The sequence below is a fragment of the Microtus oregoni genome, unplaced genomic scaffold, assembly GCF_018167655.1.
Source record: "Microtus oregoni isolate MIOR12 unplaced genomic scaffold, Mior012 000023F_ref0000262, whole genome shotgun sequence".
In the NCBI taxonomy this organism is placed as follows: domain Eukaryota; kingdom Metazoa; phylum Chordata; class Mammalia; order Rodentia; family Cricetidae; genus Microtus; species Microtus oregoni.
In genome coordinates this window covers 33,293,029-33,313,940 of record NW_024543082.1, presented here as the reverse complement: position 1 = coordinate 33,313,940, position 20,912 = coordinate 33,293,029, and the positions used below count along the sequence as shown (strand labels likewise).

At 40.6% G+C, this 20,912-nt stretch overlaps 1 protein-coding gene across 5 annotated transcripts in view; it reads left to right on the top strand.

Annotated features, from left to right (window-relative positions):
* The window catches only part of Ttc3 (tetratricopeptide repeat domain 3), a 97,942-nt gene that overhangs the window by 707 nt on the left and 76,323 nt on the right, over positions 1 to 20,912 (top strand). For 3 of the 5 annotated variants that reach the window (XM_041673377.1, XM_041673378.1, XM_041673376.1), the window contains exons 1-8: positions 11,811 to 11,965; positions 12,290 to 12,332; positions 12,732 to 12,882; positions 13,291 to 13,378; positions 15,538 to 15,591; positions 16,499 to 16,619; positions 18,520 to 18,605; positions 19,876 to 19,970. The exons of 1 other annotated variant lie outside the window; for it this stretch is intronic. In XM_041673377.1, coding sequence (XP_041529311.1) covers positions 11,822 to 11,965; positions 12,290 to 12,332; positions 12,732 to 12,882; positions 13,291 to 13,378; positions 15,538 to 15,591; positions 16,499 to 16,619; positions 18,520 to 18,605; positions 19,876 to 19,970 — 782 coding nt within the window. In that variant the 5' untranslated portion in view covers positions 11,811 to 11,821. Of the gene's footprint in view, positions 1 to 11,810; positions 11,966 to 12,289; positions 12,333 to 12,731; positions 12,883 to 13,290; positions 13,379 to 15,537; positions 15,592 to 16,498; positions 16,620 to 18,519; positions 18,606 to 19,875; positions 19,971 to 20,912 lie in introns of those variants that run through there. One more of the 5 variants, XM_041673379.1, reaches the window with a different exon arrangement.

Here is a 20,912-nt window from a genome sequence, read left to right as displayed (position 1 = left end):
GGTCGCGCGCGACCCCTCGTCTTCGGTGTGCGCGCATCTTCCCTGCGTCCTCACCCCGTTATGTTTTGGGGAGGACCAGAAAGGGACGCAGGGCTGTCCCCCACCTGCAGCCTTGGAGGAGCATCATCTGCCCTCCTGACGCCTGTTGCGGGGGCTGCAGCTCCGCAGTGGTGCTGACGTCACTAAAGCCTCTGCGGCCGCCCCTTTGCGGGGAGGGGCGGGGGGGGGCGACGACAAAGGACCAGAATGGAGACTGGTTACCGGTGCGCGGTGCCTTTTGCAGAAGCTTTTAGCTTCATAACGTCCTTCCGTTTGCAAATCCTTTCCCAAGTACACGCTTGTGTCTTTCACCAGATCTTGGCAACACCGAGTGGTTAGTAGGGTGTTTATGGCAGCCATATAAATCTCTGGATCCTGGCGAGGGAAACAGGTGGCGTCATACAGATGTTACTGCTCTCGCTGGGGCAGTTATCTCAAAACCACGGCTCTAGTTAGAACCTTATTTTAAAAACAAAGATTGTGTTTTATTTGCAGGAAAACAGGCTTGTTATAAGTATACATGGGGAAAGGAAGGTGAAACCCCTTCAGGGACTCAGTCGCTACTACTGTGCTTGTCAAGGGTTTGTGCTTTGCGCTCAAGGGCTGCGGTTTCTGTTTCTCTCCTGCTCAGTTTCCTTACTGTTGCCTAATTTCCCGGAATACTTCAAATATTAAACATAGACAGATCTAACCAAACCAGACATTTATTTATTTATTTATTTTTGCCAAATTTACTTCAAGTCCTCCAAAAAAAAAAGATTAAAAATTTTTGGAGGTGCTGAGAGTTCTCCCCTCCTTTCCTGGAGATAGCCACTGTGTTCAGGTGTGTGTGTTTCATTTCCTTGCACAATTTATAATTCGGTAATGGTGACTATATAAACAATACATAGTATTGGTTTTTAAACTAAAATGATAAAATTGTGTCATTTTGCAACTTGCTTTTCAGTCAGCATCACATTTTGAGATATATATGAATAAATCGAACTATTGTATTTTCTTTGAATTATTATAATTGTTGTAGCACTGTATTGTATGAATATACCATAATTTATTTTTATAGTTTCCTCTTGATGGATTTTGGAATTATGTATAGTGTTTACTCTTTAAAAGAGTCCTGCAAGAACTATGTTTGTACCTCTTTGTTATACACCTTTGGAGTTTCTCTAGGAAGTACATTTAGTCATAATTTCTCTGGGTATTGGAATATGTGTCTTCCACTTAACCAGATACGATAGAAGCTCTCAAGGTGGTTGTACAGCCAGTTTTCACTCATTCTGAGAACACCCATTTCCTCACATGCTTGCTAACAAGCTACGTTTTCTCTTCTCTCTACTCACCACCTTCTTTGTGACTTTAGCTTGCTGCTAAATTTGCTTACAGCCTGGCTTCCATCTAGCCATGTGACAGCAAATGGGTTAATCTCTCACAGCTGATTGGTCCAGTCTTCATAATATTAATACCAACGAATGTTTATTACATTATCAAATGTTGCTATGGTTGGTGTAAAGATAGAGTTTCATGGCATGTTATATGTACCTCTCTAGTAGCAAGTGAACTGGTTTAATTAAAAGCATTTTAAAGATACAATGTTTTTTTTTAAATCCTTCCCTCCTTGGTGTAGTGGTTGGTATACTCAGAATACATGTAACATATTACAGTCTGTGAAGGCAAACAAGTGAACACTTCCAAGTCGACCAGTGGATCCAAGAGTCAACCTAACCAATACTGAATGTGCTCATCATTATCCTGAACTCATGTTATTCTTCTACTTAAACACTGATCAAATTTTTATGTATCGCTCAGCTCTGGATTGTATGTATGGTTTCTGTGTTTGAGTAAAACACATTATCATGGGTGTATCCTGAAACTTGCTTTCAGTCACTGCTGTATTTCTGAGTTACTAATATTCAGATGTAAGTCACTAATTCTTTACTGCTTGTGTAATATTGGGGGAATATAATGCAGTTTGTGCTTTTTCCTGCTGGTGGGCATTTTGATTATTCTGTTCTCCATAAGAAAAGTAAACAGCACACCCACCTGGAAGAACTGTGGTATAGCTGCAAGTAGGAAAGCAAAAATCACTTAAAATGCTACATACAAACCTGAAAAGCCTCCTTTAATCCCAGCACATCCTCTGTCCATTTACTTATTCAGGAAGTTGGTATCATTTGTTTCTTCTGTTAATTATCAGTGTATATAATAACTTTTATTCAGCTCAACCGTATGATGAAAGTAGTTATAACACCTAAAATATTTTGACACCTATTTTCTTGTGTGGTCTATGTGTCGTGGTACACGTGTGGAGGACAACTTGAAAACCATTCCTCCCACCAGGTGGGTCTGGGGGATTGAACTCTGGTTGTTGGGGTTGGTGGCAAGTGCCCCTGCCCACTGAGTCATCTTGCTGGCCCAGTTACATGTTTACGAGACTCACAGTTTGTAAAATGCCTTTATTATACTCTAGAAATATATCCTTTGCAGTTAAACTCAATGCTGAACATTTTTAGACACCACAGTAGCATGTGGAAAGCATGTAACTTTAAAGGTGCTTTGTTGGCGTGCCCAGCATCATGAACTGTTCTCTAGGAAGAATTGCTGCTCTTCAAGGGGTTCAGCTTCACGAAGGGATTTCAGGTTGGTTTTGAAGTGGTCGTGCCAACGTGTTTTAGCTAACAGTTTTGTCAACTTACATACTTTGGTCGGCATTATATGGGATTATAGTTAACCCGCAGCCTAATACTCACCTTAGATTCCTTGTGTTTGTCAGTAGTTCGACATGGTGCATCATTGTGGTTTAAATTTGCATTTTTTAACGAGATTGGGAATCTTTTCATATACTTACGCATCAGATATTTCCCTTGTTGCGTGAAAAACATGTCCGTGTTTTTCACCTACTTTTTAAAAAATACTGAGTATCTTTTAAAGCTGACAAGTGGGTAGCTTTCTTTAAAAATGCGCATTGGAGAAGCCCATAGCCTCATGCATTTGATAAAACTTGCTTCTGCAGATCCATATGGCCTGACTTGCTGCTGAGTGTCTGTGGATCGATGTGTTTCTGGCTTGTCCTTATGTCTCGTCTGCAGATCCATACGGCCTGACTTGCTGCTGAGTGTCTGTGGATCGATGTGTTTCTGGCTTGTCCTGTATGTCTGTCGTCTAATATTTATCTGTATTTATATCCAAACTCCCTTAGTTATTCACTGTAGCTTTACCTGAAATCCGTTCATTTTTTTTGGACCCAGGCTGGCCTTGAACTCACTGAGTGCTGCAGCTACAGGCATTGAGCATCACAACTGCTCAAAACCTTCCTGTTTGTCAACTTTGTTAAATGGTCCTGAGTTATTTAGTCACACGGCACCACTGATCGGCATCTTAAGTCACTCAGTGATCTTCGTGCCTGGGAAACTAGATCTAGAGTCTTACTTGTTCTTGAACCTTTGACCTTTAAGATCCGTCGTAAGAAGCTTCTGGAGCTTAATTGAAATCAGTCCAATCAGTTCTGTGAAGAACTGAAATTGGTTGCTGCTATAAATAACACCCCCCCAAGATTCCATTTGCTGGCAGTAATCAGTAAAGAAAATTTTACAGCATATTTTATTTTATTTTAATATTTATTTATTATGTATACAATATTCTGTCTGTGTGTATGTCTGCAGGCCAGAAGAGGGCACCGGACCTCATTACAGATGGTTGTAAGCCACCATGTGGTTGCTGGGAATTGAACTCAGGACCTTTGGAAGAGCAGGCAATGCTCTTAACCTCTGAGCCATCTCTCCAGCCCCTACAGCATATTTTAAAATACAGATTTTTAACTATCTGCTTTGTATTTTATTTCTCGTATTTTGGAATTCCATTGGTCATTCTGTCATATGCAGTGGTGATGTTTATTTTGTTTATTTTTTTCCTCTTTCCAGTTATTTTCCTTTTCATGTGTGTGTGTTTGGTGGAAGTGGTTATGGTTGTTCATTAAGACATGGTTATAGCGCACATACAGGTCTCATTCCCAGTTTCAACTAAAGTGTTGCTCCGTTAACAGCATTTGTTAGGATGTTTGTAGGTAACCGTGTCATGTTAGGACAGGCTCTGCCATTTTTTCACATGGTTTTCTGTATTTGTTGAGATTTTGTTTCTTTTCTCCAATCCATTACGTGAAATGAATTACAAATTACATTTAAAAATATTTTTATTTGTAAAGTTGTTTTGCTTGCATGTATGTCTTCTGTACCACTTGCATGCCTGGTGCCCACAGAGACCAGCAGAGGGTATCAGATCCCCTAGAACTGGAGTTACAGGCAGTTATGAGCGCTGGGCAGTGAATCCAGGTCCTCAGCAAGAGCAGCCAGTGGTTACCCTGCTGAGCTGTCTCTCTGGGCCTCTAAATTATGGACTTTAATTTTTTATTTATTTTTTGTTTCTGGAAATAGATCCAATTGGCCTTAAGATTTCCTTTTTAATGTACTGCTGGACTGAATTTGATAATGATTTATTTAGGATTTTGCACCGTTCTATAAACAGACCCCTCCCCAATTTTTGAGACAGCGTCTGACTATCTAGCCCCGGCTGGCCTAGAACTCTTGATATAGGCCAGACTGTTCTCAAACTCACAGAGATCCACTTGCTTCTGCTTCCCAAGTGCTAGGAGCAAAAGTGTGCTCCCACACTCGGCTGCTCATTTTTCTTTTTTGACTGATTAATTTTTGGTATTAAGGTTACAACAGTCTACCAAGTGAGTTACTGAGTAGTTAATTTGGATTGGAGACATCGGTTTCTTAAATTTTGATGGAGCTTACTTACAGAATGGCGTAAGTATATTCTTTCTGTGTGTGCACATTTAGCCGCAGTTAATTGCGATAGATTGTTCGTGTTTTCTATTTCTTTCAGTTCCCTCTTGGTAGTTTCAAAATTTGTTCATCAAATTTTAAGTTTATTAGCATAAAATTCATGGCATGTTAATTACTGAATTTTTTTTTTGCTTTGCACGTTCTGCCTTTATTTCTCTCTTCACATTTTGAATATTATTTATCCTGCCTCCCCCCTTTTATCTTTTGATCATTTTGTAGCCTAGGCTGTCCTGGAACTCAAGTAGTCCAGGCTAGCTTCAGACACAGGATAATCTTACTGCCTCAGCTCCCGAGGTGCGGATTACAGGCCTGAGGCACCAGAACTGACTCTGTTCCTGACTAGTCTTGCCACAGGTTGATCTACTTTATTACTTTCTGCAGAGAAGTAATTTATCTTCGACTTTCATTTCTCAACTATATTGTCAGAATGTGGCCTGTATTTTACCTATGTGAAAACAGTCCTTACTCATGTCTTAGTGCCTTGTTTATATAGAACTTAATAATTGTTTATGAATAATTTTAATGTTTCATGTGTATGTGTGAAGTCTGCATTCTATCCTTGTTACATATCTATTAGATACAGAGATTAGAAATTGTGTTGTTCAGTCTTTACTAGTTTTTGTTCATCCTACTTACTACCCCAGACTTTTCATGTCTCTTTAGTGTGCCCAACTTGAGTCAAGCTGAGCAAGGTCGTCTTTACCTGCTCATTTGACATTGCCGATACTTACTTGGCTTAAGTTACTGGATAGTAGTTAGGAGACTGAGCATATCATATAATCCAGGGCTTGTTTACAGTCCCAGCCGTTTTTCTTGTGTGTGCTGAGACTCCTTTATTAGATGTGTGCAAGCTTGGTTTCATAGTGAATTGAACCTGTGCCCTATCGTTGTCCATCCTTAAATTTGCTTTAGAGTCTCTCTTTTGGTAGAAATTACCCAGAATATCCCCTTTTTCTACTTTATTATAGATTCCTTATAGTTTAGATGTTTCTTATAGAGAGTATAATTTTGGATTTTTCTTTTTTAGCTCATCCGACAAAATTTCTTTTATTGTTAGGTTTAAAAATTCCTGTATAGTTCAAATATGTTGATTAGTAGTCAACTCATTTGTTTATCTAAAATTATTTTATTCTTGAGTTAGAGAAGTTATTTTGATATATTGAAGGTTCTTGCATCTTTTTTTCTGTTAGTATAGCAAAGATGTGTAGGGGTTTTTTGCCTGTTTTATTTCTTTTTTTTTTTGAAGAAAATATTATTTTACTTTAGCTACATTTGATTGTCTGTCTCTGGGAGTGTCTCATTTTACTTCTAAGTTTAAATACACCACTTGTATCACTTAGGGTTCTCTAAAGGGGCAGAACAGAACAGAGAGAAAACAAGTCTCTGTGTGTGTGTGTTTTAAAGAGTGGCTTGCAGGCTTGGTCCAGGTAGCCCAACCATGGCTGTCTTCCAGGAGAAAGGGTCTATGTGGGAATTGCAAAGGTCTAAGTTCTAACACCAGCCGAGGAATGCCTCAGCAAGAGAAGTGAGCCTAGGGTGAGGGCCAGCAGGCAAAAGCCAAGACCACCAGAAGATGTGGTCCAGATTTAGGATGGGTCTTCCCACCTCAGATGATTCAATCAGGGAAATACCCCACAGATGGCTCAGATGCCTGGGGCTTAGTTAATCCAGGCGTAGTTGAGTTTAGAACCAAGATTAGCTGTCACTTTTTAAAAAGAGATTCATTTATTATGTATAGTGTTCTGCTTTGCGTGTACACCTGCATTCCAGAAGAGGGCACCAGATCTCATCACAGATGGTTGTGAGCCACCAGGTTGTTGCTGGTCCTCTGAAAGAGCAGCCAGTGCTCTTAACCTGAGCCATTTCTCCATCCCTAACCATCACTTTGTAAAAAAAAAATTAACTATTTTTTTACATGCCTGTGCTTGTGTGAATATGTGCCACATATGTTCCCAGGTGCCTCTGGAGGCTGGAACAGGGCATTCGATCCTCTGGCCTGGCGTTCCATTTAACTGATGTGGATGCTGGGAACTGAACTATGGTCCTCTGGAAAAGCAAGAAAGTGCTCTTAACCACTGAGCCATCCGTTTCTAGCTCCTACTTTTTTTTTTAATATTTATTTATTTATTATGTATGCAATATTCTGTCTGTGTGTATGTCTGCAGTCCAGAAGAGGGCACCAGACCTCATTCCAGATGGTTGTGAGCCACCATGTGGTTGCCGGGAATTGAACTCAGGAGCTTTGGAAGAGCAGGCAATGCTCTTAACCACTGAGCCATCCCTCCAGCCCCCGCTCCTACTTTTTAAATGAACAGTTTTGATACATGGTCTGTCTTCATTCTGAATTTTGCCTTTCATTAGATCTAGAAGACTGTATTATTTAAATAATGTCTGATTTCTATCTGTTTTTCTGAAGTTTTAACTGACATATGTGTGTATTCATGGGTCACTTTCCAAACTCATATTTCTCGACTTTCCGTTTCTCCTAGGTGTTAGATAGTTTGCATGAGTTTATCTTCTGTTTAACTGGTTTTCCCTTTAACTGTGCTAGTCATGTGTGTGTGTGTGTATACATATATTTTTTTAAATTTTATTTTAACACCCAGCTACCGACTAGCAGTCATCTAGCTGTATTGCATTCGTTGAGACGGGGTCCTGCTATGTGTCTCGGGTTAACCTTGGACTTGTAACCTCCCATCTCTCCCTCTTGAGTTGCTGAGATTATGGACATGTACCGCCATTTCTGGCTTATTTTATTTTTAAAAGTTCTATGTGGTTTCTTTTCAGTCATATGTAGTCATTCTTTTAGTCTCATGTTTGTGTTCATTTTTAAGTTGTAGCTGTTCTGTATTTGGCTGTCTGTCTGGATTTGGGGTGGGGTTCTGACTTTGCTTGCTTGCTTCTGTTGTCTCTCATGATGGCTTGCTCATCCTTGTGGATGATGACTGGTTATGAACAGTTTGATTCATCTTTGTGAGGATTTTGAGTCTAACTTGAGAGTACTTTCTTTCTGAAAGCATTGTAGTAGTTTTGGCTGGGAATCGGGGAGATTACCTGGAGTCACTTCCAAGTTACACGTTGGGCTCCTGGTCCATTGTGGCTCTTGGTGCCACTGCTGCTAGCTCTCAGAAGTCAGTTTTAACTTGAAGTTTGTTGCCTTTGGAGGGAGAGGGCAGCTTTAAATGTTTTCCTCTGTCTATGAATAGACAAAACTTTTTTTTTTTTTTTTTTTTTAAGTCTCCCAGACCTAAGGGCACACAACCTTAATCCCGGAATTTAGGAGGCAGAGATAGGTGGATCTCTGAGTTCAAGGGCATACTGGTCTGGTCTACGTAGTGAGTTCCAAGTTCGGTAGGGCTGCAATAGTGAGACCCTGTCTCAAAACTAAACTTGTGTTCCACTTTTTCACTCCATTCATAGAGTTCTTTAGTATAATATTTAGTGTAGTTCTAATAAAATCCTTCATTTTAATACTTAACTGTGATAGTTTTACTTTGTATTAGAAAAAATTTTCCTCAAATAGGATTTCTTAGTAAAGATTTTATATTAAAACAAGTTTAAAATTAAGCAATAGGTTAAGTTGTTCTAAAGGAAAACAGTAACTCTAAAATGTGTTAAGTTTGTTACAGTTCATCCTCTGGATCGTAGTGATGTTACAGATAATAAACCTATGATGTTCGCTACTTCCAGGGATGTGAGCATGGTCCTCTAAGCTTACAGAGAAGAGGTGAACTTGGGGTGACTAGGAAGTGCTTCCTGAACTGAATGGAGCTAGTGGGCATTATTGTGGTTGCAGAATAAAAGTTGCTAAGGAGTGACCAGCAGCCAAGTGCAACTGAGTAGGCCATGTGTCCTGGGGTGAGGAGACAGGAGCAGGAGTGGGGTGAAACCAGGCCTTGTCCTGCATATTGTAGGGAAGAGTGCTATCTGATGGTAAGGCTAAGTGGGCTTAGCAGAGAGATGATAGGCTCAGCTCAGGGTGCTGAGGTGAAGGCAAGCCACCAGTGAGGACGTGTGGAGTTCATTCAGATGGTTTTGTTTGTTTTTGAACTTCCTGAATCTGAAGGTCTTGTGAGACGTTTGATTAAGATCTGGTAGCAGTTGACACGGAAGCTCCAGAAGTTGAGAGATGTGGCCCAGCCTGGAAAGACTGGGGAATCTTAGCTTTTAGAAACTTGGAATCCTGTGTTTTCTATAGTACCAGCTGAGCTGACTTAAATAGCACATGGAAAAACACCTGAAAGGTTTTAATAATAATTTAATGTGTGTGAAAAACTTGTATATCAAGCCTGTGATATCACAGACACTATTGTCTAGGCCGAGTAAACTCTGAGAGGGGAATACTAAGTAGAAACACGTGCAGTAAATGGGAATGGCCAACCCGGAGAAGATGCAGACTGTGGAAGGTCATTAAGTGCTGTTGGCCGTGGGTGTGGTGGATGAGGTCACTGAGAGAGTAAGATGAGAAGAAAGTTGACATTTGGGTGGCGGGAAAGGAGAAGAAGAGCCCATGAAGGAGACTGAGGAAGAGCAGCCAGACAAATAGGAGGAGAACCAGAAGATGGTCTCTGGAGTCCGTGAGAAGCATTCTCAGGAGGAGGAAGTGGTCCGCTCTGTCAAGTAAGTTGTAAGCTGAAAAGTGCTCTTTGGACTTAGCTATTAAGGTAGACTGGTTAGCTGACATCGTCTAAGAACAGATTTTAAACATTCATCTCCAACGTCTGTTAATAATAGCTAGTGTTCATTGTCTTTCTTAACATGCCTGGTAACGTGAAAGCACTTCACACGTATTAGCTGGTTAGTCAGGAATATAGAATGTTACCCACACTTGGTGTGTGAAGAAGCTGAAACACAGAAAAGTTAAGGAACTTGGCCAAGACCACACACCCAGGAACGGGAGCGTCCGTGTTCCAGTCCAGTCAGTGTGGCTCCAGAGTTCATGCTCTTACCGCTTTGCCATATTGACTCTCCAGTTAAACAAAATGGAACATTAGAAACCTACACCAGCATCGTAATCCCAGTGCAGTTGCTGCTGTGTGCTCTCACGAGATCTGCTGGACGTGAATGACTAGCATCATGTCAGAGGGGCTTGAGTCTGCCTGTTGTGTCTACACCATGGTGGTGATCTGTGTTATGACAGTTCTTGTCTCTTCCTGTATGTATAGTAAAAAACTTGTGAACTTAAAAGTATGCGTTTCTGAGGATAACACATTCCATATTATGTGCCTAATTTCGGGTGCTATGGTGTCTTTATTTTTCACAGCTATTGTGTAAATTCCTTAAACTCTGAAAGTCTTGTTCATGCAGAACAGGTAACCTCAGGTGTTACAATTGACCATTTTATTGTAGAGAGTCATTAATGACCTTACTAAAAGAGTTTCCTTCAAATGATGGAAATGGAACAAAACTGTAGGAAAACCAAAAGGAGCGAAAATGGAGGACTTGGTAGGGAAAGGCAGAAAATTTCTTGGTTAGGTTGAAGAATGGGAGGCAATGAGGGAAAAGGCAGTTGAAATGGTTGCTGGTGTGATCAAGGGTTGATCAGAGTGAGGGTTTAAAACTGGCTCAGGCAGTTGATGCTGGTCTGAGAAGTGGTCCTGGCAAACAGGAGGCCTGTGAGGTGGCAGTCTCGTTGGTGTTAGCCGAGAAGGCGTCATCAGATAGCCTAGTATGGCTGGGGCGGTGGACTGGGAAGGGGAAGACTGACTGCCATGTTCTCGGTAAGGAAAAGTAGCTGTAGTTAACTGTATGAGGGAGCTCGTCAGGCCAGAGGACTGGGTTTGAATCTTTCCTCACCTGGTGACCTGGAGCAAATTACTGAATTTTACTGACGTGTTTTCCCATTTGTACAGTAGAGATGGCGACATGCGTCCACTTTGAAAGTCTCTGTGAGGATTTGTGAGACGTCGCCTAGAGCACTTGGTGCAGAGTATGGCGTGTAATGTGTCTAATTATTGAGGAAGCTTGTTCTTCACTTTTGACATTGTGAGGTTCTCACAAATAAACTGAACGTACGGCTTGATTGAAGAAATAGGTGTGTGTTCCACCGGTGATGGTCTGTCTAAAGACGAACTTGACCTAACAGCAGTGGGGTTCGAAGAGACCACAGGGTGTTAGGAGGTGCTGGTAGAGAAGGAAGAGCTGGAAGGAATGGAATGCTGTGTTTGCACGGATTGCGTTTGCAGGGTATCGTAGCTCTAGACGGGAAAATCCTTGCCATCGGACTTTCCTTAGAGGGGAAGCAGCCTGAAACTTCAAACTGGTTTTCCTCCTCCTCGCTTGCAGTCTGGCAGCAAGGCTGTGCTTGTAGTATCTGAGAGAGTAGTGAGCAAGGATTCGCAGGGTGGCAGGTCTGGGTGCAGCGTGGAGAGCAGTGTCAGTGAGCCACTCCAGCTTTGTGCTCTGTCCAGGAGGAGACTTACGGAGAGATGAATAGGAATAGGGACGTACGAGCAGCTGACAGGAAGTGGTTTCTCAGTGGAGTCAGGATGGTTGAGGATGTAGCAGTTTGTATGCTGTGAAATGGTGTATTTTAGGGTATGCCATGTAGCGGGTAGGGTGGTACACGGTAGGAGAATGTCTTTTCTACATTCGGCAAACACTATTTAAAGGTGAAGTTTGCTAGGCACATACAGGGTGAGATGCCCTTAGTTATCTTCTACTCAAGGGAGACATGGACACTACAAGTTCAGAGTAGAGCTGGTGAATATGTGAGCCTAAAGAAAAGAAGAAATAGATGAAGCTGTTTGGAAAAAGTCCAGGGAAAAAGAAGAGCTTATTAGGGATGAGACTCTCAGAGACTCAGTTCTGATTGGGGGTGTGTCCTTAGGATACAGGCCCCAAATGTTTTCCTGGTATACCGTAGGGAAAGCTGCTGGCGCTCGTGTTGCCTGGAGCGCCGGTTGACCGGGATGTGTGTTGTCTCCATAGGACTGTGCACTATGGACGATTTTGATGAGGGAGACTTCAGTTTGGCAGATGACGTCTTATTGGAAGGTTGCCTTTACGAGGATGACTGTATCTGTGCTCCCGACTTTACCACTGACGATTATGTCCGGGTTACTGAGCTCTACTATGACCGAGTGGTAAGTAGGCGTGTTAGCTCTGTGTCCCAAAGGCTTTCTACTTGAGAGGGGCTTCTGTGGCATGTGAGGATGGGCAGAAAGGTACACAGGCCTCTGAGGAGTGGTCTCAGGAGGGAAGGGAAGTGGCCGCTCGAGAAGGGCGTGATGCAGAGTGGAGGTAAGCAGCAGTAGGTTTTACTGGAGATTGGCCAAGCTCCTCAGGAGATGCTGTAGGGACAGAGTCAGCAGACCCCACGAGAATGCCCAAGAGGAGTGGAGGAACCACAGGTCATACATACTTTCACATTTTACCAGATAAAAATCAGAATAATTTTCTTCTTTTAGGGTATGCAATATAAAGATTATGCCCAAAGTGAGAAAAATTTAGGTGAGTATATTAACACTTTAATGCTAATTGTTGGAGACTGTAAAGGGAGGTCATCCATCCAGTCACAGTGACATAACAATTGATCTTTTAGGATGTGTTTTTAGCTTGATTTGGTGACACAGGCCTGCAGTCCCAGCACTTGGGAAGGAGGCTGAGGCAAAGGTATCGGGAGTTCAAGGCCAGCTTTGATCAACATGACAAGACGCATGTCTCAGACTAGAAGCTATAATCTTTCTGTTAAGCTAGAATTCAGCCAATAATTATTTATTCTTAATATCTAATAGATGGAATATTTTAGTCCTTTAGTTTTTGCCTTTTTATACCTATTTACCTTTTTCCCTACTAACAGTATTGATTCATTTGAAAATACTAATTTTAAACTTTTTAATTTTAATTAAGAATATGACATCTGCAATATGTGGTGTAGTAAGCCACTTTCTATCCTGCAAGATTACTGTGACACCATTAAGCTATATATCTTCTGGCCACTTCTTTTTCATCATCAACACAGTTCTATAATATCAAGATTGCATCCCTGTGTGGAAGCCACGTAAGTTCCTATACAATAATAATTTTAAGAACTATGATAGCTCATTGTTCAGTACTTAGGAATACGAAGTACAGTGGGAGGCTGGTGCCCATAGAAAAAGTAAAATCTTGGGATTTGAATATAAATGAATGATTATAGCATTTTAATGAATTACCTGAATAGTAATAGATTACAAACTTGAAGCTGCATAAAACGTTAATAAACTTATTTATAAATACCAATGTTAGAGGAGAGAGGACAAGATAGTGTTTTGTTTGTTGAACACTTGATGTATTGTTACCTGGAGTAAAGAAAAAGAACTTTCCACACAGTTTAAATAGAACCATAAATACAAAGTTCATATAAATGTAACATTCAGTAAATAAGTACATTTGGGATCCTAATCTTTAAAAACAATTGTCTTTAAAGCCGTTCTCGTGCCGCTGAGCTAAGTTTGAAGAAATTACAGCATCTTGAGTTGATGGAAGACATTGTGGATTTGGCAAAGAAAGTTGCAGTAAGTGGTAGAATGGGGTTCCCACCCTTAGACTGTAAATGTGTAGGAGATGGGGTGCTCAGTGGGGAAGGGTGCTTGCAGTGTGGACATGGGCCTGAATGTGGGTCCTAGCACCTGTATAAAAATGTGACCTGTAACCTCTGCACTGGGTCAGCGGGTGGAGACAAGAGGGTCATTGGCCTGCTGGCCACCAGCCTACTCCAGGGTCAGTGAGAGGGTCATTGGGTCTGCCGGCCACCAGCCTACTCCAGGGTCAGTGAGAGGGTCATTGGGTCTGCCGGCCACCAGCCTACTCCAGGGTCAGTGAGAGGCCATTTCAAAGGTGGAAGATGATAGAGCAGACTATCTGGTGTCCTCCTGGCTTCCACCTGTATGCATGTATATGTGCATAGGTGTATACACCACCACACGCATGCTCATGGAACAGACATACATGCACTGTTCTGTGTTCTTCCACATACATAAAAGGAAAAAAAAGATGAGGAAACACAAGAATGTAAATACATAGTGTTTGTTCTACAGTTCGAGTTTATAGCAGTTAGCAAGATGCGGCTTTATATTTTGTGTCCATGGACTTGCTCAGTATCGAAGTGATAAGGCTGATGTACTGGATCCATGTGCCCCAGTGGCTATCAGGATTGTGCCCATAAGGCATAGAAGCTGGAGCTCATCATAAGTGATTGTGAGCCTGGGTGTGAAGCCTCCGTCACGGACTCTGGAACTAATGGTGATCTTTTGACGTGAGCCCTATGTTGACAGGTCATTTCTATGTGGGGACTGTCAGGGAAGACTGAGGTGGCGTTCTGTGCTGGGCTGGCTTACAGTTTTTGGTACTTTCCTAGTTGAAGCTTACATTTGGAAGAAGGGTGTTTGTTTTCTGCTAAAATCAGTTGTACATACCTTTATTAAAAGTTTGGGTGTGATGAACTTCAAAAATTTGTACATTTTTTGTTATATATACATACAATTTTTTTGAGACAAGGTTTCTCTATGTAACCTCCCTGACTGTCCTGGAACTTACTCTGTAGACCAGGCTGGCTTCAAACTCAACAGAGATTCACCTGTCTCTGCCCCGAGTGCTGGGATTAAAGGCGTGCACCCCTTCCGCCTGTCTTACAGTATAATTTTTTAAACCAGAATTGTATGGAATACTATTTCTGATTTGCATCAGGATGCTAAAGGGGCAAATTCACCACGCCAGTGTTTGTGACAAGTACACTATCATGTATGTAGAGCACTGTAGTCAGACATCACTTAGTGAGGGGGCCCTTCTGAGGGCCAGGTCCTTAGCTAGTTTCCCTGTTGACTGAATCTCATATACTGTATTTAACACTGAGCAAGATAATACTGGCCAGCCTCTCAAAGTAAATAAGAGGCAGAATTACATGATTGTGTGAGACTGCTGCCAGGACAGTGGCATGCTGTTTAGCCGTAATCTCCTTTAATAAGTAGCATGAATGCTCTAAAATAATTGTAAAAATTATAGTAAATACCCAACCTAGTAACATGGCTGTTTATCATTGCTAAGTACTGTATTCTGTGTTTGATTATGCATGCTAGTCTTATGCAGCTGATAGTGCAGGAAGTTTCACTTACACATGAACACAGACTCATGAGTATGCACTGGGGAGTGACCTTTGCAGGAAGTGATAAATTCTCAGGTTTGGTGCAATTGCAGGGAGCATTTGTCCTGTCTGTGATTCCCTGTTAATTCAGATGCCACTGTGAACTCATGACTTTTACTAAAATGTAGGTTTGGTTTGGGTTCACTGGAAATTCACATCTGAGGCTAGGAGGGGGGTTCAGTGGGAAGTGCTTTTATGCAAGCATGAGGACGAAGTTTATATCCTCAGCACTAATGTAAGTAAATGCTGGGAAGGCGTGGTGGCCAGCTTGTATTGTTAACAGCTTCAGAGGGCAGAGACTGGATCACCAGAGCAAGCTGACTAGCTAGATCAATGAACAGTGAGCTCTGGGTTCCTTCCCTGTGTAAGGTGGAGAGAGATCAAGGAAGGCATATATTGTCAGCTTCTGGCCCCCACACGCACACATGCGCGCATATACATGTGTGCACACATGCTATCCTCCCGAAAAAGAACTCAAATAAAATATGCAGAATAAAGAAAAATGTGTGGTTTTTGTTCTTTTTTATTTTGCAGAATGATTCATTCCTTATTGAAGGCTTACTAAGAATTGGTTATAAAATAGAAAATGTAAGTGTTAAAAGAAATGAGAACCCAGAACACTCATTGCAAATGGATGATAGTCTCGTTGCGTGTTTTCCAGTTAATGACTCATTGTACCCAGCCGTTTACATGTAGCTTTTGGTAATACCAATTTCTGTATGTTGTAAAAATAATCTTATTTTACAGATTTGCCACTTTCTGCCACATACATACATACATACATACATATATATATATATATAGAGAGAGAGAGAGTATAATTTTAAGTCTTTCACAAGTTATTCACTTTGTCTTTAGATTATTTGCCTCATATGTATTTCTCCAATGAAATTAAGTCCTTGGTATGAGGTGTGTTTGTTTTGTTTTGATAATTGATATACCTGTATACGTTCAGACACAAATATAAGTCTATCTGTAATGTCCTGGAGACAGGATTGCCTATATTGTTCTTCAAGCCCAATACTGACATTAGCAATTCAGCTATTTAATTCCTGAAGTGATTTCAGATTCTCAGATAGTATATTCTTGTGAACTTCTGAGAGCGCCATTGCACGGATGGCCCATCTTCCCGCCATGCGCTTATGTCAGTCTTTGCTACAGATGCTGTGGCCCTGTTCTGAACCCTGATCTGTTGCTCGAGACCTTGTGCTCAAGATAGGTCCCTAGTTGACATGTGACCTGAGAGTCCTCTGCCTTTGTGTTACTGATTTCTCCTGCTGCCTCAGCATCCATGTCTGTAACCATGGCAGAAACATTCTTGACCTGCAAGTGTGGCCTAAGGGAGTCCAGCTATTCTGCATTGCATGACGGATAATGAAATACGTGTACAAGATGTTTATCAGTGCTCTGAAATACTGTAGGAGATGAACTCATAATGCCGCATAAATTTAGAATTAATGCCCACATCCCCTTCTTCATTCCTCTTTTGAAACAGAAAATCTTGGCAATGGAAGAAGCTTTAAATTGGATAAAATACACAGGTGATTTAACAATTCTACCTAAATTAGGATCAGTTGACTGTTGCTGGCCCATGCTAAGTGTTTTCTTTACTGAATGTAAGTATAAGTGCTTTAAATGTTGAGCCTGGCTTAAAGACTATTATTTGGGAAGATGGGGTGTGTGTGTACATAGATGTTACTTGATTTTATCCTAGGAGTAGTTAAACAGTGTTTTTGTTCTGATACAATGCTCAAACAAGAGAATTTCAACACTGCGGTTAGTTTATTCTCTATTTCTTGTCTCACTGGTTTTGTGGCATTATACTCTTAGAGCTACTACCTTGTGGATGTCGTGTTATTATATATAATACCCCAAAGACAGAACCACAGCTGGGGTTCTCTTGTCTTCATCAGAGGAACTGCAACTCCTATCATGATTTCCATGTTCCCGCTGCATCCACTCCCCTGTGATGTGAGACGGAACTGCCTCACACTTTTAGCGGTGCTTTCCTGTAAGCTTTTGACTGAGCAGTGTTTGTGACAGTCTAACTGTGTGGCCCTGTAGTAGATGATGAGCAGACAGTTGTCCCCTCCACTGAGAAGAGTGTGTACGTCAACTGGTGTAGGTGCTGTAAGTAAATAGATCTTTGGGCTCCATTGTTGACACCGGGGTGTCCTTCACCCAGAGTGTTTAGAGCTTTCTCATCACGTTGCTGAGGACCCGTAATCACAGGGATGGAGCAACGCAGCTGCTTATCATGTCTTGTGCACCAGTGTGGACTCACTTACTGATTCTGTTTCCTGTTCTGCAAGATGGTGTAGTTGTTCTTGTTTTCAGTAGTAAAGTCAGAATTTGAGGATTAAGTCAGTGTTTCTCAACCCATGGGTTGCGATCCCTTTGAGGTCAAATGGCTCTTTCGCAGGGTTGCCTATGACAATCTGAGTATCAGATATTTACATTATCATATCATATAACAGCAAATTTACAGTTATGTGTAGCAACAGAAATAGTTTTACAGTTGAGGTCACCACAACATGAGCTGTATTAAGGGTTCTCCGTGTCAGTAATGTTGAGAGCCGCTGGGTTAGTGGTTTTCCTCAGTGCTAGAATCTAGAGGAAGACTCATTCAAGTTCTCTGAAATCAGAACAGCACAGGCTTCTTTCTAGAACTCAGCTCTGTCTCTTAATACTATGGTTGGCGAACATCCCAGATCTTGCTTGAATCTTAAGTGTTAAAAATTTATTTCATCTTGGAAGTTAATGATTGGTTAGATAGAAGCTTAACTATAATTTTGGTGTAGTAAATTTTTAAATCAGATTTTTAAAATCCTTTTTCTGTCATAGCTTAAAGTGCAGAAAATGAGGCTTGATAACCTGTGGTCACAAAGTTTATTGCATTTTTGTTTACTAAGTTTTTTTTTATTAGAATAGTATTTCAGATAATTTCTCACTAACTTTTCTGTGAAGTCAAATATTAAATAAAGCTTTTAAATACTTTCACTACATGAAGTACAATTGAGAAAATAGTTTTTCTCATTTTTGTCTTCATACATTTTTATTGGACATTGTATCTTGCACATTGAAAGTACTTGATACTGTTTGTTGAATTGGCTTTGGTAATTATGAGCCCTAATCACAGTATGTTATGAAGGAAGGAAGACTATTATTCCAGTAATAATGTAATAATAAAAATTTAATTGCTAGAAATAAAAACAAATTTTATTCACAAAAGCAGTGAGTGGTTTTCTGGATTTGTTTTTTTGTCATATAAGATAAATGTGTTAGGTGATTGCTGTATCACTGAACTACATTCCTGGCCCCAACTTTTTATTCTCTAAATATTTTATATACATATACATACATATATATGTGATTACAAAAACATACAAACTATTTAAAACGTTTAATAATAAATGAACATAATAGAGCTACTGATTTAACTCAAGAATTAGAATACCATGAACACCCAGTTTAAAACTAATGTTCTCTCTCACTTTCTCCCGACACAAATCTCAGATAAGTACCATATCACTAAAGTCGTAACTGAGAATTGCAACTTGCTTGAGGAATTTAGAAGGAACAGTTGCATGCATTGTGTGAAGGTAAGGACACTTACCTGTAAATGTATTTTAAGAATCGTCTGTTAAAACTTTCAATAGGCATGGAAAATAAAACGGTAGAAAGTAAAATAATGGCCCTACTTTAAAGTAACATGCTTAAGGGAAAATGTTAAGGAATTTTGATTTAGAATATTTTTTAAGAAGAAATATCTTAATCAAAATTTTCTAATGATTTAAAAATTAAATTTTTTTCACTCAGGCATGTAATCCATTGAGGAATACGATTTCTTTAGTAATATCCTTATCGAAATGTAAACTATGTGTCACAGTTCACTCAGAGGAAGGACTGACTCCTAACTCAATTTTAAAGAGAATTTATGTTTAATGTTCTATAGAATTTTACAGTTAAAGCCACTGCTAATAATCTCCATTAATTAAAAAATATTGGTAACTGAAGTAAAAAAATTAGTTATATATGTAGCATCTTTGATATACATTCTTGTTAACTTGTGATATTATACTTTGCAGTTAGTCAGCATTGCCTGTGAGTCAATGACTTACATAATACATTAAAATATCAAGGGTTATTGGATAATACTACATTCACTAGTAACCGAAAGCTATAGTTTTACCATGCGTCTCATTTTAGGCCACTGTACCTTACAGATAAATTTTATTTAAAAGTGGACCTATTATAAAACACTATACACAACAGAAAATTGTTTTATTATTATTTATAATTCGTTGGCTTTAGCTTCAGGTCTCAAGGAATAAGGTGGAAAGACAGAGGAGGACACCATGCTTGTACCCTCCACCACATGTCTACACACAGTGCACACACACACACACACTCTGATGGTAACATACATATAACTGTCCTTTCTAGATTCCCTCCTCTAGCCTTTGCATGCTTGCACATGGACATGTGCATGCATACTTTCCAACATACATGCACAGACACATACACTGCACACAAGATAACAATCATGTGCTCTTCTCTCTGGAGTCCTTGTAATACCCAGCACAATGTGAGCTGAGTGTGTTAGTCACATTTTAGGGGCAGTGACAAAAAACTACAAGTTTAATTCATTTTTTTTTTGTCTGTGCTAGGTTGCAACTGCTGTTGTAGAAACCATGGATATGATTTCAATACTAATTGAATATATCAAAATAGTAGAGACTACATTCTTATTTTCTATATAAATAGCCCCCTGGTACTCTAATAGTAAGGAACCAAGATCCACTTCTCCTGGGTATTGGGGTCTTGTCTCTGGAGCTAACTGATGGCTCTTCTTTTACTTTGGTTTCTCAGCAAGGAGAACTCATGAAAATGAGAGGAAATGAAGAGTTTTCCAAACAAAGATTTGATCTAGCTGTTATTTTTTACACCAGAGCCATTGAATATAGGTAAGAGCAAAGCAGAAGATAAACCTTTCATGTGGTGATCCTGGTAGAATGTTAGGAGAATTATAGAGACTCTTCCATTTGCCGTGCAGTGTGGTTTGCTCACTGTGGTGTCTGCAGTGCTGGCAGCCTGACTGCTCCAGCAGGTACCAGGCAGGCCAGGAAGACACTACTCTTTCCATAGACTCACTAGAGTCCTCTCTTCTGTCTTGTCTTCCTTTTGTATCAACTTCCTTCTTCCCATTAGCTGGTTGTCAGGGGGGCGCATTTGTTCCTCATGCTTAGGGTGCTCCCTTCTAGGAGGCTTTGCTTGCTTGCTTGTTTGTTTGTTTTTGAGAAAGCTTTCCTTGCATAGCCTTGGCTGTCCAGGAGCTTACTCTTGGGCCAGGCTGATCTTGAACTCAGAGATCCGTCTGCTTCTGTCTCCTGAGTGCTGGGATTGAAGTGTGCACCCCCAGTGCCCGGCTCTTGGGGAAGCTTTTAAAGAGAATAGTTGAGGTTGTTGAGGGTGTAGATGTCTGTGCGCTTCATACGATACTCAGATGCTGATCTCCATAGCTGTCCTCCAGGACAGCTTACTCATCTGAGCTGGGCCACCTCACATTTTTGCAGACTTTAGGGGTGCCCCCTTTCTTACTGTGTCCTTCACAGGGATTGAGTTGGAATCTAGTTGCATGTCATACTGAAAAGCTGCAGAATTGAAAGAGTGAAAATTAACAAAATTTGAAAATACTTACCTGTTACTCTTACTTTTGCATTTGACAAGTATCTCCTGTTGGAGCAGTCCAAGTGTCAGAGTCCTGACTGTCCTCCACTGCTCTATCCTGTGTAGTCGGCTGGCTTCTGTGATGGGTGTTGTTATTGCCCCATTCCCACAATAGTTTTACACGGCAGACAGTCTTGGAGCAAGATACTAAGAATGTCAAAAACCTGAATTTCAGCCAG